The following is a 25,516-nucleotide window of genomic DNA, read 5'->3' on the forward strand; positions in this document are numbered from 1 at the left end:
CAGTCTTGGATGCCTGTTAGACACCATCTGAATGACCCACTGTATTTTAGAATGCACTTTTGTTTGAGCTTATTATCTGTATCTTAAACATTTTCTTCCCTTTATTGTTTCTGTTTCTTACAGTAGTTCCACCATACTTTCTCCCACTGTAACTAATCTAGTACAAATTTGTTAGCTTCTGGTTTAGAAGATCTGCTTTTTATGCAGATTCTCAGTTTTTATTCCAATTCTCATTCATTTTCACACAATTCTACTGGATTCCCTTTCCTGAAGTGTACCTGAATCAGTTGGCTGCTAAAATTTTTCTAGGGGTTTCCTAGTGCATACTGCAGTAATTCTCAAGGTGGAATGCAGATAGAAGTTAGAATTTTCTGGAGGGCTTTTTTACACTACTGTGTACTCCTATAAGAATTAATCTTTTCTGCTCCTTTCCCATCTCCCACAGTTTAGAAACACTACTGGAGTGAGCCATATTTTTTATGTATATTATAACCCTAAAATGTGTCGGAGTGAAAAAAAACAGTGTTTGAGAATATGATTGCTCAAGCCTGTGCAGTCAGTTCCAGGCTCTTTAACCTAGCTGCATTCAACGTTTTCCTAACCCTGTCTTTCTTTTTTCTTGCTTGCTTGCTTGCTTTCCATTCTTTCTTTCCTTTCTTTCCCTTCCTTCCCTTCCTTCCTTTCCTTCCTTTCTTTCCTTTCTCTCCTCTCCTCTCCTCTCCCCTCTCTCCTCTCTCCTCTCCTCTTCTCTTTTCTCCTTCCTTCCTTCCTTCCTTCCTTCCTTCCTTCTTGCTTGCTTTCTCTCTCTCTCTCTCTCTATTTTAACTTGTCTTTCTAACTTTAAGTATTCCTTTTTAGCCATCCCTTATTTCCTTATTTTATTATTGCTATTCTTCTTGCAGTACTCTGTTTCTGAAAATATTCTTTCCCTCAATTTCTTGCACTTCTTACTTCTATCCATTCTTCAAGACTCGGCTTAGTATGATCTTCAGCATGAAGCAGTTCCTGATTATCAGAACTGGATGTATTTTATCCTTTATATGAACTCTTTATATGACTACTGCAACTATTTGCATTTTAGCTACTTCATATTCCCTTTCATTTTTTAAGATGTGCATTTTTTTTCACATTTTAAAAACTCTAAAATTAGAGTGTATCTTACAATTGATGTCATGGTTTAACTTGGTGTTATTCCCATCTTAGTGGTTCACAAAATGGTGTGTCATGTAACCAATGGCGCCTTAGTGTGATGAAGTATGGTATCATATCTCCCTTTCTGTGACTCTTAGGCCTAGCATTGGCATCTGATTCATTTGTGCATGTTTCAAATTATCCAATACTGTTCCTTACACACAAATACAACACATGTATGGGTATTTAACCAGAATTAGCTCAGAACTGTCCTTGGTAGTGTAAGAAATAAAAAAAAAAAGTGGGGAATGGGGGCGGCAAATGTTAGTTTTCTGTAGTCCTCTGAGTAAACGAAACATATCCGTTAGCCATTGTTTCCAAATAGGACAGTGTTAACATTTTGGAAAGGGTTCAGTTCTTTTTTGTGCGGGGCTGTTTTGTGCACTCCAGGGTGGAATATACTGACCTCTAGTTGCCATATGTTAGTGTCTTCCAGTCACTGAGAGAACAAAAACCTGCACCACACATTTCAAAATCCAGTTGTCATCTGACTTTAAATTCCTGCACCAGGAACTTTTAATATTTCTCTGATCATCTCATTTAAGATTCATCTCCTGGCTGGGCATGGTGGCTCATGCCTATAATCCCAGCACTTTGAGAGGCCAAGATAGGTGGATCCCCTGAGGTCAGGAGCTCAAGACCAGCCTGGGCAATATGGTGAAACCCCGTCTCTACTAAAAATACAAAAACCAGCCGGGCGTGGTGGCATGTGCCTGTAATCCCAGCTATTCCGGAGGCTGAGGCAGGAGAATTGCTTGAACTTGGGAGGCAGAGGTTGCAGTCAGCCAATATCCCACTACTGCACTTCAGGCTGGATGACAAGAGCGAGACTCTGTCTCAGGAAAAAAAAAAAAAGAGTTATCTCCCGTCTATGGGCTTAAGAGTGTTCAGTGTATTATTATCTCCATTGCTGTTTGTATTGCAGCCTACTGATTTTTTTTTTGTCAGTTCCTACAAAATACCTAGGTCTTTCCTGTCTGTGTTAGTCTGCTTGGGCGTTCATCTCAAATTATTACCAGGTGACTTTAACAACAGAAATTTATTATCACACAGTTCTTGGGGCTGGAAATCTAACAGCAAAGTGTCAGCAGAGTTGGCTTTTACTGAGATGTCCCTGCCTGGCTTGTAGACTACCACCTTCTCACTGTAGCCTCACATGGCCTGTCCTGTGTGTTCATATGGAGGGGGCGTGGAGAGAGCAGGAGAGAGAGTGAGACAGATCAGTCGACTAATGTCTCTTCCTCTTCTTATAAGGATATCAGCCCTATTGGATTAGTGCCCCATTCTTATGACCTTACGTAACATTACTTCCTTCCATGCCCTGTTTTCAAATATAGTCACGTTGAAGGTTAGGGCTTCAACGTATGAATTTGGCAGAGGGGACATAATTCAGTCCATAACACCATCTTTGTGCTTTCTAATGACGCAGTATACTTCTGGGTATACCACTTTTCTTTGCAGAATTGGAGACTTCTTATCTTTCAGGTCTCATCTTAAAAGTCACTTTTCAGGCTGGGCGCGGTGGCTCACGCCTGTAATCCCAGCACTTTGGGAAGCTGAGGCGGGCGGATCACAAGGTCGGGAGATCGAGACCATCCTGGCTAACACGGTAAAACCCCGTCTGTACTAAAAATACAAAAAAATTAGCCAGGCATGGTGGCACACGCCTGTAGTCCCGCTACTCGGGAGGCTGAGGCAGGAGAATGGTGTGAAGCTGGGAGGCAGAGCTTGCGGTGAGCTGAGATCGTGCCACTGCACTCCAGCCTGGGTGACAGAGCAAAACTCTGTCTCAAAAATAAAAAAAATAAAAAAAAAAGTCACTTTTAAGAGAAGCCTTCTTTCATCACTGTTAATTAGGTTCTTCTGTCTTATTTTCTGTCATAAAATCCTGTTTATTTTCTTCCTGGCACTTTAAAATAGTCAATAATAAGTTATTTCTTCCTTGTGTATATTTGTTTATTCTGCTAACTAGAATGTAAGTCCCATGATGGAATAGGCCTTGTTTGTCTGTTCACTTTGAATCCCCAAGACAAACTGGACATATATAGGCATGTTTAAGAATTACATGGTTTGAAGGTAAGAGCATAGGATATAGGTTTGTATACTGACTCCACTGCTTATTAGCTTAGGCAGGACACTTTCTTTAGCACAAAATAGAAATAATGGCATTTACCTTACGGGATTGTTGTGAAAATTAATGAGTTGATTATATAAACTGCTTAGAATAGTACCTGGCATTTAATGGGCATTCAATAAATAGTAGGCAGTAATTTTATTTATTGGCATCCAGTAAAATGAATCTGAATGGCAGAAGATGAGGCTGAAGTAATAGAGTGAAGCCATATCGGGGGGGCTTGGATTTTATAGACTGAGAACCACCAAAGATGGTACATTTACTGTTCAGCCTATTGAGTTTAAGGTGAGTTTTTTTGGGTCATATGTGTAGGAGTCTAGAGCTCAGGCGAGATATCTAGAGTCTTCAGTATTTGGGTACTAGTTAGAACCCTGAGAATTCTACAGAGGGAGAATAGCAGTAGACCAACAATAAATCCTTGGGGCATGTAGGTGTTGAAGGAGTGGGTAGAAGAAGAGGAGCCAATAATAATATAGTGTAATAACAAGTAGAATCATCACTGGCATCATTGGTACTCTGTCAGAATGTTTTCATGGGAATGGAGGAGGCAGGAGCCTTATTGCATGCTGAGATATGTAGACTAAATGAGAAATCTGTAAGTTGAATCACCAAAATACAGTAGTCTTTTCAGAAGATTGGCCATAGCATACTGCTCTAGAGTAGTTGTTTACTTACGTACTTTTCTCCATCCCACTGTGATTGTCTGGTAGATCGGCTAATACAGAAATCTGAATAGTAGCCCCACCTCACTTATGCTTCATTAGCTTACACTGAAAGGTATTGCTTTCATCTTTCACTTAAGAGTAAAAACAAAAGAACAATGGGATATGAGGAAACAATGAGGAAATTAAATTATTAGTGGCAAAGAGTGTTTTCTTTTTTTCCATTGATTTTCACTTGCTACAACCACCATTTTATGCTTTGTTCTGGATAGAATAAAATAATGTTATTAGAGTTGCATCTTTTGGGTAGTGCTACAGAAGTTTGATACCTGTCATTTAATTCCAGTACCAGCCTTATGAGGTATTACCATTGTCCTCTTGTCCCCCTTCTTTAGATGAAGCAATTGAGGCACAGAAGGTTTTAGTTACTTTCCCCAAGGTCACGTATCTACTAAGTGGTAGAGCTAGAATTTGAGCTCAAACTGTCCGGCTGCAGAATCTAGTCCTAGTTCCTCTGTCTTCCTCCTGTCACCCCCACCTTCAAACAAACCCACCTTCCCTCCCTCCCTCCCTCCCTCCCTCCCTCCCTCCCTCCCTTCCTCCCTTCCTTCCTTCCTTCCTTCCTTCCTTTCTTTTCTTTCTTTTCTTTCTTGACATAGTCTTGCTCTGTCACCCAGGCTGGAGTGCAGTGGCACGATCTCGGCTCACTGCAATCTCTGCCTCCCAGGTTCAAGCGATTCCCCTGCCTCAGCCCCCCTAGTAGCTGGGACTACAGGTGTGTGCCACCACGCCTGGCTAGTTTTTATATTTTTAGTAGAGATGAGGTTTTGCCATGTTGGCTAGGCTGATCTTGAGCTCCTGGCTTCAGGTAATTTGCCTACCTTGGCCTCCCAAAGTGCTGGGATTACAGGTATGAGCCACCGTGCCCGGCCAAACACTTTCAATAAAAGTTTGACAGCTAATTTTGTAGCAGTTTTGTTAAGACCAGTGTTTTGTATTAGGCTTAATGTAACTATTTATATCCTAGCTTGGGATAGGAAACAGATTGTCTGAGAAATAGTAAATTGATAGCTTTTCAGTTACTCCTGAATTTTATTTCTTTTTAAATTTTTTCTTTATAATTATTATTTTTTGATATGAAGTCTCGCTCTGTCATCCAGGCTGGAGTGCAGTGGTGCGATCTCTGCTCACTGCAACCTCAGCATCCCAGGTTCAAGCAATTCTCCTGCCTCAGCCTCCCAAGTAGCTGGGACTACAGGCACATGCCACCATGCCCGGCTAATTTTTTGTATTTTTAATAGAGATGGGGTTTCACAGTGTTAGCCAGGATGGTCTCGATCTCCTGACCTTGTGCCTCAGCCTCCCAAGTAGCTGGGACTACAGGTGCATGCCACCACACCCAGCTAATTTTTTTGTATTTTTAGTAGAGACAGGGTTTCACAGTGTTAGCCAGGATGGTCTCGTTCTCCTGACCTCGTGATCCACTCGCCTCGCCTCCCAAAGTGCTGGGATTACAGGCGTGAGCCACTGCACCTGGCCCTGAATTTTATTTCTTTAAAGTGAGTTCATGATTGAGTTTTGAAGCACTGTGTTACAAAAATTAATAATAGACATATAAAGCTAAGCTTTCAATTGACTAATGTATCGGTCATGTGTGTTATGGTAATGTGCAGCCCTAAACGAAATATGGTTGAAAGTTCTACTAGAAAAATAGTTACTGATTTTAAAATTAATATAACCTGATACATGCATGACCAGTTAAGAAATTTAAAAATGAATGTATACAGTTGGCCTGCTGTAATGGTGGGTTCCTTATTTGTGGATTCAACCAACCACTTAATGGAAATATTTGAGGCTGGGCAGGGTAGCTCATGCCTGTAATCCCAGCACTTTGGGAGGCCGAGAAGGGAAGATCGCTTGAGGCCAGGAGTTTGAGACCAGCCTGGGCAACATAGTGAGACCCTGTATGTACAAAAAAATTATTCAGGTGTGGTGACATGCACCCGTAGTTCCAGCTACTCTGTAGTCCCAGCTACTTGGGAGGCTGAGGTGGGAGGATGGCTTCAGCTCAGGAGGTCAAGACTGCAGTGAGCTGTGATCATGCTGCTGCACTCCAGCCTGGGTGACAGAGACCTTGTCTCAGACAAAAAGGAGAAAAAATATTTGAAAAAACAAGATGGTTGTGTCTGTACTGAATAGATACAGACTTTTTTCTTGTCATTATTCTCTAAACAATATAGTATAACATCAATTTATATAGCATTTACATTGTATTAGTTATTACAAGTAATCTAGAAATGATTTAGAATATACAGGAGGAGGTACATAGGTTATATGCAGATACTACACTATTTTATACAAGGCTTGTGAGCATCCGTGGATTTTGGTATCTTCAGGGGGTCCTGAGACCAATAGTCCATGGATATCGAGGGATGACTGTGTATTCACTGCAACTAAGACCTTTCAGAATAACTGTAGAATAATAAGATTGGCAGGAAGTTCCAACTTGATATGGTTTGGGCTTCCACTGAAGTGTCTAGTAGATTAGAAGATCTCCTTATTTTAAGGCTTTTCTACTCACAGAAGATTCTAATAAGTGTTTTTAAAAGTGTGAAGAAATATCAGTGATGTAAGAGTGGAAACAGTCTGCAAGTCAAATGTGAAGGCAAGAAACAAAAATCCAAAAGGGTATTTTATGTGCCTTCAGACCCTACTTTTACTTCATTGACACTTAACTAAAAAGTAATTCCTAAAATTTGTGATTTGTCCACATTAATTTAGGAGCCAACCCAGATATGGGTAGATTGCCTGATGATTTATTGTTTAACTTTTTGTAAAAAGAGTAAGTTTGTTGTACTGCCCAGAACACCCCATGTAAATTAATAGTAATAATGAAAAATATCAGCAGTATTGTTTTCTGTTTTTAAATAAACATACCAGTATGGAAAAAATAGCAAAAGACACTTTTAGAATCTATGTATATTTGCTACCATTCTTTTTTTAGTACATTTTAAGAACAGTTGAGATCAAGCAATTTTGTTTGACTTTTTTCTTAACATATTACCGTGAACATTTTTTTGTTTCATCAAAATTTCCTCATAAAAAAACCTTTGCTACTGTATGCTATCATGTGAGTAAACCACAATTTATTTTTCATTTCCTTAACTTTTGATGTTTAGATTATTTTTAGTGTTTCAAGTTAAAAATATAACTTAATTGAATATCCCTGTTTAAGTATTCTTTTGGGTTCTTTCTTTAAGGTAGTTTCTTGTAGGTGGGATTACTGATTCAAAGGGATGAACATTTTTATGATTCTTGTTAAATAATATGAAGTTGTCTTTCTTTCATTTGTTCAACCAGATAACCTGTCTGAGCATCTACTGTACTAGGCACTGTGCTTAGAATTGTACATACAAAGATAAATGAGACATAATTTGTGTCTTCAAAGATCTTTTACCTCAGTGGTGACTGCAGCTTTGAAAATTGTCCTTGCCAGTATTGAATTCTATTTCTAAATTTTTGCTTATTTAATAGGGGGAAATAGCATGTTTGATTGCTAATGATATTTAAAAGATCTTTAGTAAAAGTTTATGAAGTTAATTTCAATCATAAAATAAAATTATAATTAATTTACAATGAAATATTAATATGTAATCTATTTTGGTTAGTGTTGTTGACCTGTAAAAGCGGGATTATTTGACCACTGGGGTAAACAGTGAATAATTTCTGATTTCAAGTATGTCATCATAAATATATATACATAATTAAAGATACATGTATGTGTTTCTGTGGGTGTGCATATTTTTAATTTAAGAAAATCCTCTGTTTAGAATCTACTTGGCTTTTTTGGCCCAGCCAGTATAGACTGTCAGTGGTAGTAAATAGGATAAAGTTTCATCTTCATTAGATGTATATGTATAGTTGCATGGCTTCATTTTACTCTGAAGTATAGTTTTTAGTTATTTTTATTATTTTGGGATTCCAAAGAGATAACAGAAATCATTCCAATAAGCCAAAAATGATTTACACACAAATTGAGGTGCTCACGTATTTATTTCCCTCTTTTTGGAATTTATTTCCTTCTTCCTTCACCTTGAAAGAATCTGAGGATATTAGGAAGAAGCTTAGTTCTTAAATAATATAAAATTTAAGTTGCTGGTTATCTTGTAAGAATCAGGCGGAAACAATACACGTATCATGCAGTTCAAGATGTAGAGTCCAGTTTTGTCAAAAGTCTGAAACTGCAACTTTCTGATCTTTGTTTTTCTTTACTTTTCATACCTCATTTTCTTTATTTCAACATGACTTAATCTTTTGGAGGCAATTTTATTTTATTTTATTTTTAAAACCAAAAATGCTCTGGGACTCTCTAGCTTGCCTCTGTCTCTCTTCTATCTTTTTTTATTTCTTCTGAACATTCCCTGAATAGAGGCATTCCCTTTCCCCTTTTCTCTCCCTCCCTCTGTGCTTTCCTTCTTTTTTTCCTCTCCATTTCTCTCCTTTCCTTCCCCCTTCTTTCTTCTTTGCTGATCTCAGAATTCTAGAAATGGAGATATTAAATTATTACTTATTTTAAAGGAAAATTCTTAGACCAAACTTACCAGTTTACCCTTCCAGATCTGACTAGATGAGACTCGTCTAAGAATGCTTTCAGCAATAAAAATAGAATTGATGTTGTGTTTGGTGATGGTGAAAGTTTTCTGTTAGTTTTGTTTTATATCACAGCTTTCCAGAATAGAGGGTAATGTTAGGATATAAGATTTTTTTCATTTGTAATAAAGGAGAACTTTATTTGGGGCTACTCTCAAATTGTAAAGAAAATAATTTCCGGGAATTAGTTTGAACAGTTTAACAATGGTAAGTTTAGGTTTAATGTAACATGTAGATGTATAGGTATTGTATTAATAGATATTTCTAACATGGAGAATTATAAAGTGAAGGGAGAAAACATAATTGTTAAACCAGTCAGGGAAAAAAGTCTTTTTAGAATATCTTGATGTCTGTGGGCATCTTGATTTATTAGGTGAGCAAAATGAAGAAACTTACCATTATCCAGATTTTCCATGGAATATGTAGTGGTATTTTGTGTATTTTGATATCTATCCCATATTTAACTTGTGACTTCTTTGCCAACCGAACATGGATACACTGTAGGAAACTTTGCATCTTTTGCATGGATCTGGTTTTAATTTCCTTTTTAAAATTTGAACCTTAAATTTGCTGTAATCCAATGTATTACATACACTGAAATTTACTAAAAAATCTACAGAAATTCATTTAGAATTAATTTATAATTTTGATTTTAAACTCAAAGTTACACATGTATGTGTTCTCATGCATGCACACACACATGTCCTTACACATATGTGTACACACATTTATAATCTAATTTTCATAGCATTTGGCAGCTCTAGAGATGTTCCCAATTATTTTCTTTTCCCTGTGCCATATTTTAGACTCAGTGGTCTTGTCCTCTCCCTCTCCCTCTCCTCAAAATTGTTTGAGGTGCTCACCAGCTTTCAAGTATTTTCACCTTCTTAATTCTTACTCCTTTTGAAAGTATGTCTGCCATATTATTATAATGATGGGTACCATTTTCTGAATTCATGTTATGGGTTAGGCTAACTAAGTGCTGTATGTACCCTAGTTTGATCCTCTCAACTCCATAAGATAACTGTTACCCCATTTTGCAGATGGGAAATCTAAGAAGTTGCTAGTATATTCAAAGTCACACAGCTAGTGGGTACTTCCATGCTCTTAAGGCAACAAAACATGTAGGTAAATGAAATTGCTCAAACTAAATAAAATGAGGAATTTAAAATTTAAATTTTTGTTTTTGCCTTAAAAGCAAGGCTATTCACAGCTAGTAATTTAATGCAAACATGTAATAAGTTACAAATAGTCATTCAGAGTTGTGTCAAATACTTTGTTCTTTTGTGCCTTTAACATCTAAGTCAGTTCTTACTCAACACTAGATTTTTTTTTTCTTTTAACAAGAAATCTTACCCATAAACCAGCCACATTCTTTTGGTAATCATGTTATGTACATTTTAGAAAACAGTAATTATTTTAACTATCTACCCACTAATGATCCCTTCATGTTCAAGAAATTACATGGTTATAAGGATATTTTTCGTAATAACAGTATGTCAATTTAAATGAGAAAATGCCTTGGCTGTAAACCAAAACCCACTTACTTTATTTTAGAATTTTAACATAATTTAGATTTAAGCACTTACAGTACCCACCAAACCAAACTCTTTCTTTCTTTCTTCCTTTTTTTTTTTTTTTTTTTTGCTTTGAGACAGGTTCCTATTCTCTTGCTCAGGCTGCAGTGCAGTGGCTTGATCTCCTGGGCTCAAACCATCCTTCTACCTCAGCCTCCCAAGTTGCTGAGACCACAGGCATGTACCATCACACCTGGCTAATTTTTTTATTTTTATTTTTAGTAGTGATGGGGTCTCCCTATGTTACCCAGGCTGGTCTTGAACTCCTGAACTCAAATGATCCTTCTGCCCTGGCCTCCCAAAGTATTGGGATTACGGGTGTGAGCCACTAGCAAAACACTTGACTTCTTAATAGAGGAGTACTCTTAGGCAGATCCTCTGCTTTCTTTGATTTTTTTTTTTTTTTAAAGTCTGGATCATTTCTTTTTAGCCTTTACAGCATTTCGAATACATTGGTTATTTTATTTAAAAGTTAAGAGTAATTTATTCATTTTTTTCCATATTAAAAAGTGCATGCACACTAACTGTGAAGGAAAAGTAATTTGGCCTTTGAGGACCTAGGTGGTGATGGTTGTTGTTTTTTGAACTAGTTTTAAGTTTGACAACTAGAAGGTAGATTTGAATTATATTCAGGAATTCAGATAGAAATAGTAATAGATGTGCCTTTATGAATCAGTCAAATTAGTTGACAGTTGATGGACAGTGGCTTTGTGGGCAATGGAAAATACTGAAATTGGAGCTGGGAGTCATGAGTCTGCCTCTGGCTTTCACACTCACTAGTTATGTGGCTTTGGGCAAGTCAAATAGGTCCTCGTGCTTCTGAAAAACCCAAAACTGTCATGGTTATGGTCTGTATTCTCATAGCTCACTTTCTCTGTGTGTGTAAGTGAATATGTGTGTGTGTGTGTGTGTGTGTGTGTGTGTTTAAACTCAGAGGGTTTCAATCAGAAGTAATGCTTAAATCAGAAGTAATGCTTAAACATCTCATGCAACAATTACTTATTAAATATCTTAGCATTCTTCCTGAAGAGTAAAACATTTAATCTGCTTTTCAAAATTCCTCGGGTTTCTAGGTTTTTTTGAACTATAATCAAGAGATGAATTTATATTCCTGTAAAGTGGTATATGTACGTCACAGTATACTGTTGCAGTGCTCACACAGTCAACAGTGAGGGCACAGGTTCACCGTTAATGTCCTGGCAAACACTGGTGTTGTTAATGGTTTTAATGAAATAAATAATTGTTAGTGATTTTGGACTCTTCACCAGAATGAAAAAACCGAGGAAGTTGAGTTCTTTATTCAGACTCTCTAAAAAGTGAACTCTCTTTAAGACTCTTATGAAATATTCAAAAATAAACTGTAGACATTTAATCTTTTCCAATTAGTGTGGAAGACAATATGAAAAATTAGCCATCTAGCTCAAGATTCAGTTCACAGTTTACGTTTTCATATTTGAAAGCAGAGCTAAAAATTAGGTTGCTTAAACAATTGCATTAACTTAATATTATGAAGATTTTAAAGTTGGTGTATGTGTCTTTAATCTTTGTAATTCTAGGAGGAAAGCCTATGAATTTTAGGTTTCCATAATAGCACACTTTATTTCAAAGTCCTTCCATCTCTTGAAATGTTATTGCTTGAAAGTCTCTTTCTGAATTAGATCAATTCTTTGAAATTGAAAATATATACGATGTACACTGTGTTGTCTGTATTATGAATTATCTCTGGAAATTATACAGTTGAAGATAATATGTGTATAGTGTAAATTATACAGTTGAAGATAATATGTGTATAGTGTGTTCATTTAGCATTAGGAGGTAAAAATAAATATGACCAGAGTAAAAATTTAGAGTTACTGGTTATAATGTTTAACATTTTGGCATGCTTGTTAGAAACAATCTTTAGTAAGCTATCACAGGAGCAGTAAGGTAGACAAGAGCTTTGCCTGCCCCCAAGCCTTACAAAGTGGTTAAATAAACAATTACAGTATATTGATGTGCTGTCCTATTTTGAATGTTATAAAACATTAACCACATACAAACACATACACACAAGCTTTGATGTATGGGACTCATTTAACAGAGTGTACTTTCAGACTCATTATCGTTTTCTTCTTCCTTCCTCTGTTATATAAGTTTTTATTGGAAAGCCTGATGATCAAAAAGAAGACTAAAATTACTAGTGTGATAACATTTGGGGAAAAATTATTCTTTATCTTTAAAATAGAAATAATCATAATATGTACCTTACAGGATTATTGTGAAGATCTGTAGCATCTATCGTTTAGAACATCTGGTAAAAGATAGTAAGCACTTGATGTTAGCTATTATGGTTGTTGTTTTATAACATCATTTTGGATACCAATATTATTACTGTTGACTGATGCATATATAGATACTTGTGTGCACATTTTCACTAAAGCATAATTGTAGAAAACCAGAAACAATCTAAAGGTGCAGTGTTACATTTATGGTACATCTATTTAAGGAATAATATGTTGCCATGAAAAATGATGTAGGCCAGGCATGGTGACTCATGCCTGTAATCCCAGCACTTTGGGAGGCTGAGGTGGGCGGATCACGAGATCAGGAGATTGAGACCATCCTGGCTGACATGGTGAAACCCCGTCTCTACTAAAAATACAAAAAAATTAGCTGGGCATGGTGGCATGTGCCTGTAGTCCCAGCTACTTGGGAGACTGAGGCAGGAGAATGACTTGAACCTGGGAGGCGGAGCTTGCAGTGAGCTGAGATGGTGTGCCACTGCACTCCAGCCTGGGCGATAGATCAAGACTCCGTGGAAGAAGAAGAAGAAGAAGGAGGAGGAGGAGGAGGAGGAGGAGGGAGGGAGGGAGGGAGGGGAAGGGGGAGAATGATGTAGAGATATACTTACTGAGATGAATAGAAGAAGAAGAAGGAGAAGGAGAAGAAAAATGATGTAGAGATACACTTACTGAGATGAATAGAAGCCCAAAATTTATGGGTAATGAAACAAAATAGCTAAAAATTATAACAAATTGCTTAAGGTCACAAGTAGGCTACCATAAGACTATAAAATCCCTGTAAACAGCCCTGAAGGGCGAGCTTGTATCTACTCTCTGCAGACTTCAATGGGTGCTCATGAGATTAAGTGGGGACAAGATGTGAATCTTTAAGTGCAGGCCTAGGGGAGGAGAGCAGCTGCTGCTGTGGGAAAGGCACCAAGCCTGGATTCTTCTCCCCTATAGAACAAAGTCTAAAGACCCTCAGACAGAAAACCTTTCCTGGGGAAGGGAAGAGATAAGACCACCCCTTTTGTGGGAGGGGCAGGTTCTTCTACCACTGGAGGAAAGAACCCCTGAGAAAGTCTTGGCCTTGATATCCAGGGACAGAGGCTGATACAGAACAATACAGAATGCCTCCACAAACCCACCATTAGACTAGCAAGCACCAAGAAACAGGTCTCAAATGTGTGGGGATGGGTCAATAATATGGAGAGAGACCTTCTCTGAGGCATACCCCGTGAGCAAAAACCTAAAGCTGAGGGTGGAACAAGAGCAATGAAAAAGAAAACATCCTACAACCCAACTCCCAGTCTAAGCCCAAGGTTGTGCCAGATGAATTTTAAACCAATGGTATTCTCAGGGTAATTATAGTAACAGTAAAACCCAAACAGTTAAACTCTTGACTAGGTTGGCTTATCCTCATGCACTAAGTCATAGCAGAAGATGAGACATGCCCATTTTTAGGTATACATATTATTTATCTATACTCCTAGAAAAGTGTATGGCTTTTAACTAAAAATCATGAGAAAAAGCATTCAGCAGAGTTAGACTCAGATATGATCTAGATGTCAAACTATCAGACAGAAAATTTAAAATACTTAAAGGCTCAAGTGGAAAAGAGGAAAACATGTTCCATCACATGGGTAGTATCAGCAGAATTGGAAACTATTAACATAAGAAAGAATCAAATGGAAATGCCAGTAATGAAAAACACAGTACTAGAGATGAAGAATGCCATTAACAGATTCACCAGTAGACTCAACAAAGTTGACAAAAGAATTGGTGACTGTGAAGATAAATCACTGGAAATTACCCAAACTTACCCACAAAGGGGAAAAAGTAGTGGAAAAGAGGGGAAGAAAAACCACACAAAACAAACAGTGCATCCAAACGCTGTGGGACAATTTCAAGTGATGTAATATGTGAAAGTGGAATCCCAGAAGGAGAAGAGAGATGGAAAGATATGATGGGGGTGGGAGTGGGTGAGGGGTGGGGCCTTGAGACAAAAAGTATTTGAAGGGTAATGGCAACTATTTTCCAAAAGTAATTAAAGATATCAAACCACAGCTTCAGGAATCTCAGAGACACTAGATAGGATGAATACCTTTATCCTCCAAAAAAACAAACACACACATATAACCACTGAGACACATTAAAATTCAAAAATAAATGGAAAGTGTTGCTGAAGAACAAAGATAAATGGAAAATGTTCAAGGCAGCCACATGATAAAGACAGAGTAGATACTAAGAATTCATGAGAATTACAGCAGACTCCTTACTAGAAGTTATGCAAGCCAGAAAAGAATGATATTTTTAGAAAGCTAAGAGTTCAATGGAACAAAAATATATTTTAACAATAAAAACTTTGAGACAAACAAAAACTGAGAGAGCTCATACCAGCTTACTTGCACTATAAGAAATGTAAAGGAATTTCATTATGCTGAAACAGTACAATGCCAGATGGAAACTTGGAGCTATACAAAGATTTGGGAAGCACTGAAAATGGAACAAATGAAGGTAAATATAAAATACATTTTATTCTTGTTTTAAATTTCTCTAGAAGATGATTAGGATTACTAAATCAAAGATAGCAACTATGTACTATAAATTTATAGCACATATAAAATAAGACAATAGCACAAAGGAAGGGAGGGAGAAATTGGGATAATACTGTTGTGAGGTTCTTATACTATATATGTTGTGGTGTAATACTATTTGAAGGTACTCCATAACTAAAGGTATGTATATCTTGTAAATCCTGGGGCAATTACTGAAAAGCTTAAAAAGTATAAACAAGAAGCCCACAGTACAGATAAAATAGAATGATAGAAATAATGCAAAAAGCAGAAAAGTAACAGACCAGATGGAAAAAATAAAGAACTGACAATGTAGATTTAAATCCAGCCATATAAAACATCACATGAAGTTAATGAAATGTCATTATAAAGACTCAAATGTCTATAAACCCTCAAATTGAAAGAAAGACCAGTTTGGTAAAAAAGCAAGACACAATTATATGCTGTTTACAAGAAAGTCACTTTAAAAAACGTAAGAAGGTGACAATCAAAAGGATGGGAAAAGATGAACAATACAAACACTAATCAAAAGAAAGCCACAGTAGTTATATTGACATGAAGTTAAGTAGACTTCAGAACAAGGAATATTTCCAGTGATGAAGAAGGACATTATGTAAGGATAAAGAGGTTACCTCACCAAGAAGACATAGCATACACATAACAGAAAGTATGTGTATGCAGCTAACAGTTAGAACCTCTAAATGTATGAGGCAAACACTGTTAGAACTGAAGAGAAAAACAGACAAATTCACAATTGTAGATGGAGATATCAACACTCAGAATGAATAAAACAAATACAGAACATTAGTAAAAAATTGAAGATTTCAGCAACATTGTCAAACAACTTGACCCTTTTGATATTTGTGGAACACTTCAATTTGGAACAGAATAGTTGAATATACAGTCTTCTCAAGTGCACGTGGAATAGTTACCAGGATAGACCATATTCTGGATTAGAAAATCAACTTTAAATTTTAAAAAAATTTTAAAATTATACAAAGAATGTTTTCTATTCATAGTGGAGTTAAACTACAAATCAACAACAGAAAAATACCTGGAAAATCCCCGAAATATTTAGATATTAAATAGTACACTTCTAAATAACTCATGGATCAAAGAGGATTTCACAAGAGAAATTAGAAAACATTTTGAATTGACTAAAAAGAAGTATACCAAAATTGACAGGATACAGCTAATGCAGGGGTTGGAGAGAAATCTATAGCATTAAATGCTTATAGTAGAAAAAAAAAAATGGGTTAGGGAAACTATAGTATTACATGCTTATAGTAGAAAAGGGAAATGGCTTCAAGTCAGAGATCTACGTTTTTACCTTAAGGTAGCAAAAGAAGAGCAGGTTAAATCCGAAGTGCGTAAAAGGTAGAAATAACCAAGATAAAAGCAGAAGTCAATGAAATTCATTACTGTAGTAGAGGTCCTAGCCAATATAGTAGGGCAAGTAAAGGAAATAAAGGGAATATTGTTTAAAAAGGAAGAAGTAAAGCAGTCTCTAGTCACAGAGAGCATGACTTTTTAAATAGAAAATGATTTATTGAAAAATGGAGAAGGGCTTGATGCTTAAAATATAAAAGATAAAGATTGTTAGAAATGTTCCAGGTTAAAAGATACTAAGGAGACATGATGAATAAATTTAATATCTGTGCTTAGATTAGATCCTGGGGGAAAATGCTGTAAATTACACAACTAGATAACTGGCAAAATTAAAATATGGGAGATGAGGAGAAAGTATTATATCAATATAAAATTTTGAGGGTGATAACTGCACTGATATTAATGTTAGATAATTCCCTTAGTCCTAGGAAATACTGAAGAATTTAGGATTAACGGGCCATGATGTATGTAACTTATCTTCAAATGATTCAGGGAAAAAAGTTATGTAGAAAAAGGTAAAGAGATAATAAAGCAAATGAAGGTAAAATGTCATAGTCAAATCTAGGTGTTTCCTGTATTATGCTTGTTTTTGTAACTGTGTAAATTTGAAATTTTTTTTTAAAAAAAGTTTTCAAAAAGGTTCTTCAAAAATGACAAAAGAAGAGGGTCATCATACTTGAAGGTGGAAATCACATTTCTCACAGGTGTATTTGGAGTAAGCAACCTTAAGGGATGAGGTAATGTCTTTGCCTCCGGAACAAAGAGCCTGTTTGCTTACTGCTTGCTGTAAACCAGTGGTTTCCCCAGCTCAGTGTTCCTCTCCTGTAACGCAGCCTACTCTTTTGCAACCATCCACCCTAGCTATGTCTGTTGTTCTCATGTGAATTGGCACAAACGTATTGATGGTCATGCTCCTTGCTGTGCTATGAGTAATAAAGTTGTTTTTTTTTTTTTCTCTGACCCAGGCATCTCATGCCTTTTGCCAATACCCATGAAAAAGTAAGAGGCTAACTTATTAAATTGAAAGAATAAACTCAAATTTCAGACCTGACACATTACTCTTCTAAACATGTCTTCCTTATTTCTATTTCTGTTCTTTTTCTCACATTGAATTGTTTGCCAAGAATATTTTCCTATTTCACCCATCCCAACTTTATATATTCTTTCACTGTACAACTCTGGTTTAGTAATATTACTAATTAATTTCTGATTAAATTATGTCTGTGAGAGGAGACACTATCATATACACTTTTGTTCCCATGTAGAACCAAGTATAGAATTCATTTATGTATTTTTGATTGACTGATGCTTATTATGAGCAGCTAAAATGTTCGAACATATTTTTTAAACCCCCATCAAAATGATAGCTTTTTTTTAAGGTTAGTATATTGTTTATTTAGATTGAGGATACTAAGTAGGATTAGAGAATTTTCAGAGTTGAAAAGAGTTTTAAAAATCATTCGGAAAGTAAAACTCATTTTCCTTAAAAGAAATCTATTATGGTTGTTATGGTTAGCAAAATCTATTATCACCAAGTGAGGATTTATATTACCATTCTTTTTATTTCTTCTCACTATGATTATAGTGATTGTAATTTTGTCATACTCCCTCAAATTTTTTATTTTATATACTGGTGTTATTAATCGAATGTGACAATTATGAAATCATTTGGATTACTACTATTATGTTATATCCTTGTATATTTTGTAGAAAACTCTTGGCTAGATTTGCCTTTTGTGGTACAATAGTGTTTGAAAAGGTGATTCCCAAAATACCCTAACCTTATCAGAATGGTTTCTCTCCTTAACACTATCTGTTCCATTTAGCAATAACATATTTTTCTTGGTCACTTCGGCTATACACCACAGTGATTAAGATCATTGGACTCTAGAACCTGATTTCCTGGGTTTGAATCCCAGTTCTGTTACCTGCTGGCAATGTGACCTTAGTTATGTTACTTAACCCATTTGTGCTCTGATTCCTCACTTGTATAACAGGAATAGTTGTGCTTGTGGATTATTGGGAGGTTAAATGAACTGATATATGTTAAGTCCTTAAAAAGCACCTGACATAAAAAAGATGTGTATTTTATTTAATGATATCGTTTCCTAAAAGATAGCTAAGAGGCCATGATGTTTTCCATGTAACGTATCAGCCTAAGTAGGAGGATAGTTTATTCAGGTCGTCAGCTTTGGAGGGATTAATTTCACTCTTGTTTATATTTTAAAGTTGTTTTTTTTTTTTTTCTTCTTGGAGCTTATTCCTTTTAAGGAATTCTTTTTTACCAATGCCTATCACCATACAGTTTTCTTCTACCCATTATTCTTTGTACATTTTATATGCATTACCTAGTTTTTGTGTGTGTGTTACTTTTTAAAAACAATTTGATGTAATAATTTTAGTGGCTTTTAAGTATTAATTTCCATGAGTCTGTGCTATGCAAATGAGGCTATATGAATATTTCCAATGTACACTTATAGAACTATGGCATATAACCTGATACTTGGTTATATATTTCCACTTTACCTGCTTTTAACCAATATTCATATATGATCCTTTGCTAGATTATGGTTATTAAAACTAGTAGACCATATGAATTACAAGCATGACCATACGTTGCTTTTAAGAATAAATGATCACCCAGTAACGTGGTCTAAGTAAAATATTCTCTTTTTTAATTATGTAGTCCTCCTCGCCATCCTCATCACAGCCTCATTCTAGCCACTGCAGAACGAAGGCCTCATCATTGTGTCACCATGCATCCCTGCCCTGGGTCAAACGTTACCATGTAGGCCCTGCAAAGGCTACCAGTCCATCTCTCCGTCTTCGTCGCTGGCGACCCTTCTTACGCCTACCATCTTTGGGTCTCCATTCTGTTGTAAGTTTAGTCAATCTTCCATCTCTTCTCCAGTGACAAGGGCTGTCCTTTTTTTTTTTTTTTTTTCCTTAAACAACTTCAGTCTTCAGAGTGCTTTTCTCTTGGTTCACTCAACCATTAGCTTTTTTCTCCCCCAATAAGATTGCAAGCATACCTCTATGCTTTGCAGTCTAGCTTGACTTTTGCCAGTGCCTGCAACATCCATCTTTCCACTCCATATCCTGCCAACATAGTGGCGCCTGCCTTTTGATGAGTACTGATCCATGTTCGTGATAATGTTGAAGTCTGGTTAATTGTTAAAGTGAATATGGGTTCTCTTACCCTTCAGCTTTCTGAAATCATTTAGTTGACTCAGGTCAACAAATGCTGTGTACCTTCTGAGTTCTTTGCCAGCTATTACTTTTTTTTTTTTTTTTTTTTAATGTTTCTGAGCATGACTTTAGTCTCTTGCCATGCTCTGGGATTACTTTGCTTACTCTATTCTCAACCTAAATCCCTCATGGTGTAGGGTGTTTCATCTAAGCTATTATTTTATTCCCTGAGGTGGCTCAGGTACTTGGTTTAATCTTGATCTGATCTTTCCTGCCTATTCAATTTCTAAAGATCTTTTCCAAGTAGGAAATGAAGATTTCCTCCTTGTGTATTGATGTAAGCTTCCCACAAATTTATGATTTCTCTTTTATAGGCTAATGATATCCACAAACTATTAAAAATACATTTTTCTTATAATCTTACTAATTATCTTAAGTGTCGAGACCGATGATGGAATTCTAGCTATGATACACTACAGAATTAAGCAACTATAGCTCTTGTCTTTCTAATGTTTTGGACTACTAAAGGCAATGACTGTGGTTTAGCAGAGCCTCCCTAGAAATGCAGTATCTTAAAACTTTGGTGTGTGCCATACATTTATAAGAAATTTGACATTTCTATAAATCGTGATGGCTTTTGAAGCCAGAGGAGGAAGTCTGACTACACATACATTTAATGCTTAAGAACAATTAAAAGTCAATGTCAAGCATTCTTTCCTTCCCCTTACCCTTCTAGTGCTGTACTCAAACCGTGAAGTGGTATCTTTCCTTAAATATTTGCTTCCACCAAATACCAGTATGATCATCAAATACTTCTCCATTTGTACTGAGTATCAACAAACTGGCATCTCTCTCTTTCTGTTTCACTATCCTCATTGGGTCATGACATTCTTCATTTTTATTCATTCATCCATTTGATATTTGTTGCTTCTCTACCGTGCCATATGCCATTTGGCACAGTGAGAGATACAAGGTGAATTAGATGACCAGGGTAGAATCCTAAAGGTGTAAATTCTGACACGAGCACAGTTGATCTAATTCTAATGTGAATTATTCCTTTTCTACTTAAAAATGTTCCAAATATAAATGAACATATAAAATTTGGCATTTCCTGTTTATATGCTTTTGTATAATGTTGATCTTGGCTCCATATTAATTCCATTGCCTTATAGCTTTGAATATTTTCATAGCATAGTAGTAAATAACATGGATTCTAGAAGCACACTGCCTGGGTTTGAATCCAGATTCTACCACTTACTAGCTATATGACCTAGAGCATGTTACTTAATGCTTCTGTCCCTCAGTTTTCCCGAGAGTAAGATGGGCATAATCATATTATGTACCTTATTGGGTTTATACAGGTTGAGTATGTCTTATCCAAAATGCTTGGGATGAGAAGTGTTTTGGATTTTGGTTGGATTATTTATATTAGACTTACCTGGTTGAGTATCTCAAGCCAGAAAATTTGAAATCCACAATGCTGCAGTTAGCGTTTCCTTTGAACATCCTGTTGGTGCTCAAAAAGTTTGGAGTTTTGGAGCATTTCAGATTTCAGATTTTTGGATTTGGGATGCTCAACCAGTATGATGATTAATTATTTGATACATATAAAACATTTAGAACAGTGCCTGGTATATATTAAGTGCTATACAATTATGCATTAAATTTAGTGTGTATTTTAATGTGATGTTTATATTTAGTATTTAATTTATATCTAATTGATTTGTTATCACTTTTTAATTCTTTGAGTTAACTAAGAAGTGTTGCATTCTAAATTAGGGATTATATGTATCAAAACTAATTGATTGGAAGTCAGTGGTACTGTTTATACTAAAAGAGTGGGATCCTCATCAGTAGATAGAGACATATAAGAATAGTCATACTACATCTTTGAAGTGTCAATATCAGGAGGCAGCTTCAAAGCCAAAGTAGTGGTTGGATGTAAAGAGGAATTTTAATTTTTCCTTCATATATACGGATATATGAAGGAAAAAAAAAATCCAATCTATAGCTTTTTTTTTTTTTTTTTGCCCTTCACGTAGTTATTTCTTGGTCATTTTTTGAAACAAGACTTGCTGAAAGTTGCTTTTTATTTATTTTTCTTGTTTTTAGTGGAATAATTTTAAGCAATTAAATAATTACAGATTTTTAGACTCTGAGACTAATTGAAGCTGACCGAAGGAAAAGGCTTATCACAGGTTCTGAGGTTTTGTGGAAGGCTTAGAAGTTTTGAGCTTTGCTTATCTTTTATAATAGCTTGAAGGCTTTTCGTGCCCTCTTTAGAATTTTATATTTTTAGTATGCACTTTTAGGTTAAAGGTACAGTGATGCACAATTTTGAGTCACTACATTTGGTAATTGCTTACATTTGCGATACTGTAGTATTATTATTGGAGTAATATATAAGATTTATATAACACTTAACAGTTTACAAAATACGTTCATGCAGCTCATTTAAACCTTGAGATGGATAAGAAACCCGAGGCTTACAGGGATTGGGTCCATATTCAGTTCTCTGACTCCAGTTGTACTACTTTTACCTCTAGCATGGTTGTAGTTACTGGCACAATATGAAACATAGAAGCTATAAGATGTGTAATTCTTAAGAAGAGATGGTATTAAGGTAACTAATAATTTATGAAAGCATAAAGTTTATAAGATTTAGAGTATTTCATATCCTGTTGGAAAATTGTCTTAAAATGAGTAAAGACAAGACTGTTTTCTAGTTGAATGAATAATTCATTATAACCTTTTTGTTATAGAATTAAAGTTACGGTTTATATAATTGCCTAGGTTTAGACTTGAAAAATTGGTTTCTCTTCTGATTATTTATAAGTGGAGATATTAGATTGTGTGGCCACTAATATTTTTTGATTCCCTGACCAGGAAAGTAAGGGAACTCATTATCACTGTCTTCACATATTTGAAGAAATATGTTCAGGAGGGATTAGACTTTTTTCTAAGATGATGGAAAATACAAGGAGACATATTTAGCCTCAGTATGAGGGAAAATTCTAACAAAACTGTCTAACAATGAAATGGACTGCCTCAAAACCTAGTGGAGGAGCCTCTGACATTAGAGGGGCTACCACAAGATGGGGCTATGTGGTGTTGAAGCAACAATTAGAGGGGCTACCACAAGATGGAGAAGTGCAGTATTGGAGCAACAGTAAAACTAGATAACCCTGATTGCTAACACCTGTGGAATTCTGTAGTTCTAGAGTGACGCTAGAAGAACTGGCTTGCCACATCAGTTTATGTTGAATTTCTTCCATTCATAATTTGAGGGAAATAACCTCTGAAGAATAATGTGAGATTAGGTGAGACACTGTATATATAAATATTTTAGAAACATTCTGTAAATCCAAGATAGTAATATTTATTCTGTACCTTTCAATATCTGCATCAGAAAACTTTATATTACAACTACTTGAAAATATATAGTTACTTGAGGATGAAAAGAATATAATGTTTTAGTTAAGATACTATCTGTTACTGCAAGGATATTAAGTAATCTGAGATATAATTTGATTTATGCCTTTTGAAAACTTTCCTTTAAAATTTGTGCTCTACTTGCATATTTAACAGTGATTGTATTTCATTTCAAACCATTTAGATTTGATGTATAGCTAACTCATATTAATATTAGCTGTATAGTTACTACATATCATAGAAAGTGCCAGTTAATCAATGTATCGACTTTGTGTATGTTATTTGAATGCCTTAGAAATGTAGATATTTCTCAGGCAAATTGATTGGTAAGCTAAAGAAACGTAGATGTAGTCTTAATTTCAAATTGTTTATTAAGCATCAAAGCAAGAGAAAAATCGTAGGCTACTGTGAATTGTACTTTAATTTGTTCTTTTTTCCCTTCCTTTTAATCGCCTGGGCTATTTTCCTGCATGTATTCATTTTTAAACGTTTAAAATCTAGAGTGAGTTAAAATGCTTCTTTTACGCAAAGACTGTTTACACTGCACTGTTAAAACATCAGATTATCGAGTTCAAGTCTTTAAGGGAACATCTCTTTTGACATCTTAAAATTTAACTCGAAAAGGGTTTCTTTAAACTGTTAGGCGTAAAAATATTTTAACTTTCTTATTTCAAATTTTAAAAACTCATACATATCAGTTCATGTATTCATTTCATTCAATAAGTATGCATTGTGCATATGCTGTATACCAGGCATTGTGCTAAATGCTGAGGCTTCTAAGGTGAACACAATTTTTGGTTTTTAGATAGTTGAGATTAAGAAAGTTGTACTTTTAGTCACTGTTTTCCTTGCTGATAAATGAGCACATTGTTGCAAACACAGGCATGGTCCCTCTTTGTCCATTATACCAAACATTAAGCCTTGAATTATATTGGATAAATGTTCTCTTTTATAACTTGATGTTATTTGTATGTGTTTATATATACATGACTGATTTGTTTGACTACTAATGTATATAATACCTATTTTTTCCCTCCTATTCCAGGCACCAAATATAGATGAAAAAGTAGATCTTCATTTTATTGCATTAGTTCATGTAGATGGGCATCTCTATGAATTAGGTAAGAACTATTTTAATTTGTCCTGGGGAGAGAAATGGTAAATGGGAAAGTCTCTACTTATGATAAACAGGACTATTGATATTTATTGTGTTTACTTAAATTAACTGCCTATATAGTGACAGTTTTCCTTTTAAGTAGTTTGCTAGAAAAATGTTACTTTATGTTTAAGCAACTTTTAATTCAAAAAGGTTTGCATACCATCTTCACATTTTAGCAAAGCAAGAAAGTAAAAACCATTACAGGGAACTTCTGCAAATCACCCTGGCAGTCGTTACGAAATTATTGAGTGGGTTATCATCAATATCTGGCTGAACAACCTTTAGTTTTGAAAGATAGTGTAATATTTGGGAGGCTGAGACACGCGGATCACCTGAGGTCAGGAGTTTGAGACCAGCCTGACCAACATGGAGAAACCCAGTCTCTACTAAAAATGCAAAATTAGCCGGGCATGGTGGCATATGCCTGTGATCCCAGCTACTTGGGAGACTGAGGCAGGAAAATCGCTTGAACATGGGAGGCGGAGGTTGCAGTGAGACAAGATGGCGCTATTGTGCTCCAGCCTGGGCAACAAGAGCTAAACTCCGTCTCAAAAAAAAAAAAAAAAAAAAGGATAGAGTAATAGTCATAATGATTGGGCTTTGTTTTCAATAATGAGTGTCACTAGTTTTCAGGGTTTTGTAGTGTTCCTGTGATTTTTTAAAGATTTTACAGAAGCCTTTGTTTTCTGGCATTGGTTTCTTCAGGCATGTGTCAGAGTACCCCTGATTAGTTACTTAGTATTTTGGCTGATACCTGTACTTTTTTCTTTTAAGTTTATCTTTCAGTGGACTATTTCATGATATGTTGGAGGAGATCACATAATTTTAGATAATTTACTCAGAATAAACTTCTTGTAATTTTTTCATAATTGGTATACAATACTTATTATGACTTATTCTTTTCCATAAGACCATCTTGAGTTTTAAAAAAGCCAAATAAACAACAAAAGAGAAGTTCTTTTCAGTAATTCTAGATACCGTGAGTTTTGGTTCTATTACCTCTCATTTGCTGTCTATATATTACCTTGTCACATTAATTTTAAGTTACATAAAGGTAGAAGAGTTTTGAAAGGACACAGATTGTGACTGTAAATGTGATCCATCAAATTTAGGTGGATTTTGTGTTTGGAATATTAGCAACAGATCGCATACTTTATTAAAAAGAAATGGCCTATCAAGGGGGACAAGGAAAAGAAAGAACATAATATTTATAAAAATGTGCAACCTTGAGGGTTGTCTACAATAGTAGAGTGATTTGAGGAGTCATAAAACTTAAATGAAAAGAAGTCATTGTTT

General features: G+C 35.6%; 1 protein-coding gene across 4 annotated transcripts in view; it reads left to right on the plus strand.

Moving 5' to 3' along the window:
- The window catches only part of LMO7 (LIM domain 7), a 313,031-nt gene that overhangs the window by 21,239 nt on the left and 266,276 nt on the right, over positions 1-25,516 (plus strand). Inside the window, exon 7 of one of the 4 annotated variants that reach the window (XM_003913953.3) lies at positions 24,107-24,182. The exons of the other annotated variants lie outside the window; for them this stretch is intronic. Coding sequence (XP_003914002.3) covers positions 24,107-24,182 — 76 coding nt within the window. The remainder of the gene's footprint in view (positions 1-24,106; positions 24,183-25,516) is intronic. 4 annotated transcript variants of the gene reach the window in all.

Source organism: Papio anubis, chromosome 15 (genome assembly GCF_008728515.1).
Source record: "Papio anubis isolate 15944 chromosome 15, Panubis1.0, whole genome shotgun sequence".
Taxonomy (NCBI): domain Eukaryota; kingdom Metazoa; phylum Chordata; class Mammalia; order Primates; family Cercopithecidae; genus Papio; species Papio anubis.